Source organism: Entamoeba nuttalli, assembly GCF_000257125.1.
Source record: "Entamoeba nuttalli P19 unplaced genomic scaffold asmbl_4471, whole genome shotgun sequence".
Taxonomy (NCBI): domain Eukaryota; phylum Evosea; order Mastigamoebida; family Endamoebidae; genus Entamoeba; species Entamoeba nuttalli.
In genome coordinates this window covers 512-3,537 of record NW_008576813.1, presented here as the reverse complement: position 1 = coordinate 3,537, position 3,026 = coordinate 512, and the positions used below count along the sequence as shown (strand labels likewise).

The 3,026-nt window shown below is 22.2% G+C and overlaps 1 protein-coding gene across 1 annotated transcript; it reads left to right on the top strand.

The window, feature by feature from the left end:
* Positions 1-954: 954 nt before the first annotated feature.
* ENU1_104210 (hypothetical protein) lies at positions 955-2,760 on the top strand (the record flags this gene model as incomplete). Its single annotated transcript, XM_008859397.1, has 1 exon — positions 955-2,760. One exon carries the CDS (start codon positions 955-957, stop codon positions 2,758-2,760), a length of 1,806 nt encoding a protein of 601 aa, XP_008857619.1.
* Positions 2,761-3,026: the final 266 nt, after the last annotated feature.

Genomic DNA, 3,026 nt, shown 5'->3' with positions numbered 1-3,026 from the left:
AGAATATAAATTTTAATTTTTCTTTTATTATTTTTTAATTGAATTGTATTATTGTCTTCAATAGTAATTAAAAAAATAATTTTGTCTATTGTTATTTCTTTATTTCTTATTCTTTTTAAGTTGGTTTGTATCTTTGTTGATAATATGCTTAAACATTTATTTGTTAATATATTTAATTCATTTGTAAATCTTTTTGTGGTTTATATTAGTTTAAAAGATGAAAACAAGATGTTTATTGGTTTTTGTTGTGTTATTTAGGATTATTGTTATTTCAATTCTATAATTATTCTTATATCTTTCTGGTTTTATATTTTAGTAATACCAAATATTGTCATATATGATTATTTTATAATATTTGAATATGATTAATTATTAATAAGTTGTAACACATGATTTGATAAAAAAATGCAAAGAAAATTATATACTAAATTACAATATAATCAATTAATTTATGATTTATTTCATAATAAACATGATATTTATGTTGAAGTACTAATTAAAGAGATTACAATTTATTAGTTAGAATAATATAATCAATCTAAATTGATTCTTTTTTGTTAAACACATAACATTAAATCAAGTAAACGAATAAGATATGTGCTGAATATAATAATTAATATGATAAACATAATTATTTGTTTCATGATATTTAAAGAGATATTTTTAATGAAACATTTAATAATCATTAATTGATGGCTTTTAAGTATTGGTTATATTAAATGAAATATGAATTGTTCCATTCTCAAATCAAAGCACAAAAAACAAAAAAATAACAAATTTTTTCCATGTAAAAATAAGAATAATCTATATATAAAACTGCAAAAAAAGCGTCATAAAAACAATACTATCATTAAAGTAAATTATTATAATTAAACTATAACTTTTTTTATTCCATGTTTTTGCCATAAACAATACTTTCTTCAACTAAAGAACTTAAAAACATAAATTAAATAAATGACTTTGATTGTTGGTATTGACATAGGATGGTATACCATTAAAGCATGTTACTATAACCCATTAACAAAGTCTATTGATACCATTAATTTTATAAATAAAGCAGAATGCTTAATGAATTTCAAATGGAGACAAGGTTTAGTTTTAACAAATGATAATTTTTCAATAAAAAATATTATTACTCCAAAAGAAGTGATGGGAAAAACGTTAGATCAAATTCAAGAAAAAGAGATTTTTGATGTAAAAGTTGACACAGAGAACAAACAATTTAATTTTTTTATTAAAAAAGATAGAACGACTTATCACTTTATTGGACTAACAGAAGTAATAGGACAATGTCTTAAAGAAGTATATTGTCTCCTTGAACAGTCTAACATACCCATTGATAGTCAATCAATATTTGTGGTTTCTATTCCACATGAAGCAAATGAAATATATAAAGAACAAATGACAAAAATCATTGAATACTTCAAAGAAGAAAAAAAAGTTCAAAATGTTTTTATAAAAGATGAAATGCAAGCAGCAGCGTTATCTAATCCTCTTGATGAAAGTGATGACAGTGATAAACTAATAATGGTTATTGACTATGCTAAACAAAAAGTGAATGTTTGTCTAATTCAAGTAACAAAAACTGAAGAAAAAATTATAGGGTTTAAAAGAAGTGAAACAATTAGTGGAAAAAGCATAGATGATAAAATTATTAAGAGAGTTAAAGAGAAGGTTAAAAATGATTTTCAATTAAAAGAATATAAAGATAAACTTGAAAAGAAATCAATAATATGGAAACTTGAAAATCGTCTATACCCATACACTTTTATTAAAGGTTATTTAACAATTCCATTAACAGGTATTATTTGTACATCTACAGAAGCTAATAACTTATTATCAACTACTTTTGAAATTTCAGAAGAAGAATTTGATGAAATGATTAAAGATGATATTAAACAAATTCAACAAATGATACAAGAGTTATGCCAATCATGTAACATAGATAAATCTAAAATTAATAACGTTTTATGTATTGGAGGATATTCTCATTTAAAATCATTTAAAAGTATGATAAACCAATTGTTCGAAATGTCTCAATTAGAATTAAATAATTCATTTGATAATAAACATGCAATTGCCTATGGACTTATTATGACTCAATTAAAACACATGAAAAAAATATTAACAAACGTACCGTTTTCTATTGGAATTGAAGGAATATTTGGCAACATCATATTTTTAGTAGAAAAAGGAGATGATTTACCACATCAAAAAAAATTAATAGTAAATGTAAGAGAAAGGAAAACTATAATTCCTTTATATTTTGGAGAGTTTGTAGTAGTTAATGAATCTAAGAAAGTAAATGATTTGATTTTAGAACTTCCATCTAAAATTAAATTACCTGCAACAATTCAATTATATTGTTATTTGTATAAAGATGGTCAATTAAAAATAGAATGGAACCAATCACAAGAAGAAGCTAAAAAAACTATTTTAGATATTAGTCTTCTTAGTATAAATGAAGAAAAATTATCTAATGAAGAAGAAACTCTTTGTATTAAAAGAAATGAAATTCGTGTTAAATTAAAATTAAAACAAATATACGATGAAATGAAAAATACTATTGAATGTTCTGAGGTTAAAGAAAAATATGACCCACTTCCAATTTTTGATTTTAATGCTAAAATCAAGGAAATAGAAAATGTTCTGATTAAAATTTGGGAAATTTTCTGTAAGGTTTGTGTAAATAAGGAGAAAATAAACCACATAAAAAATGAAATGAAATCTTATAACATAATCATGAAGAAAGAGGAGTAACAAAATGACACCACTCTATTTTTAATTCTTTTTGTTATTAGCTAATTAAACAAGAACAAGAATTAATTAAAGAAGTCGTAAAAACATTTCAAAATATTCAACATTCGATTAATGATATTATTAACAATTATCATTGTTACTTAGAAAGTATTAAAAAAAGAGAGGAGAAAAAAGAGAGGAATGAAAGAAATAATCAAATAAATAGAAGAATGGACAATTAGAAAAGTGTTCAATAGAGTAATTGAATCAGATAATGACAAATTTAA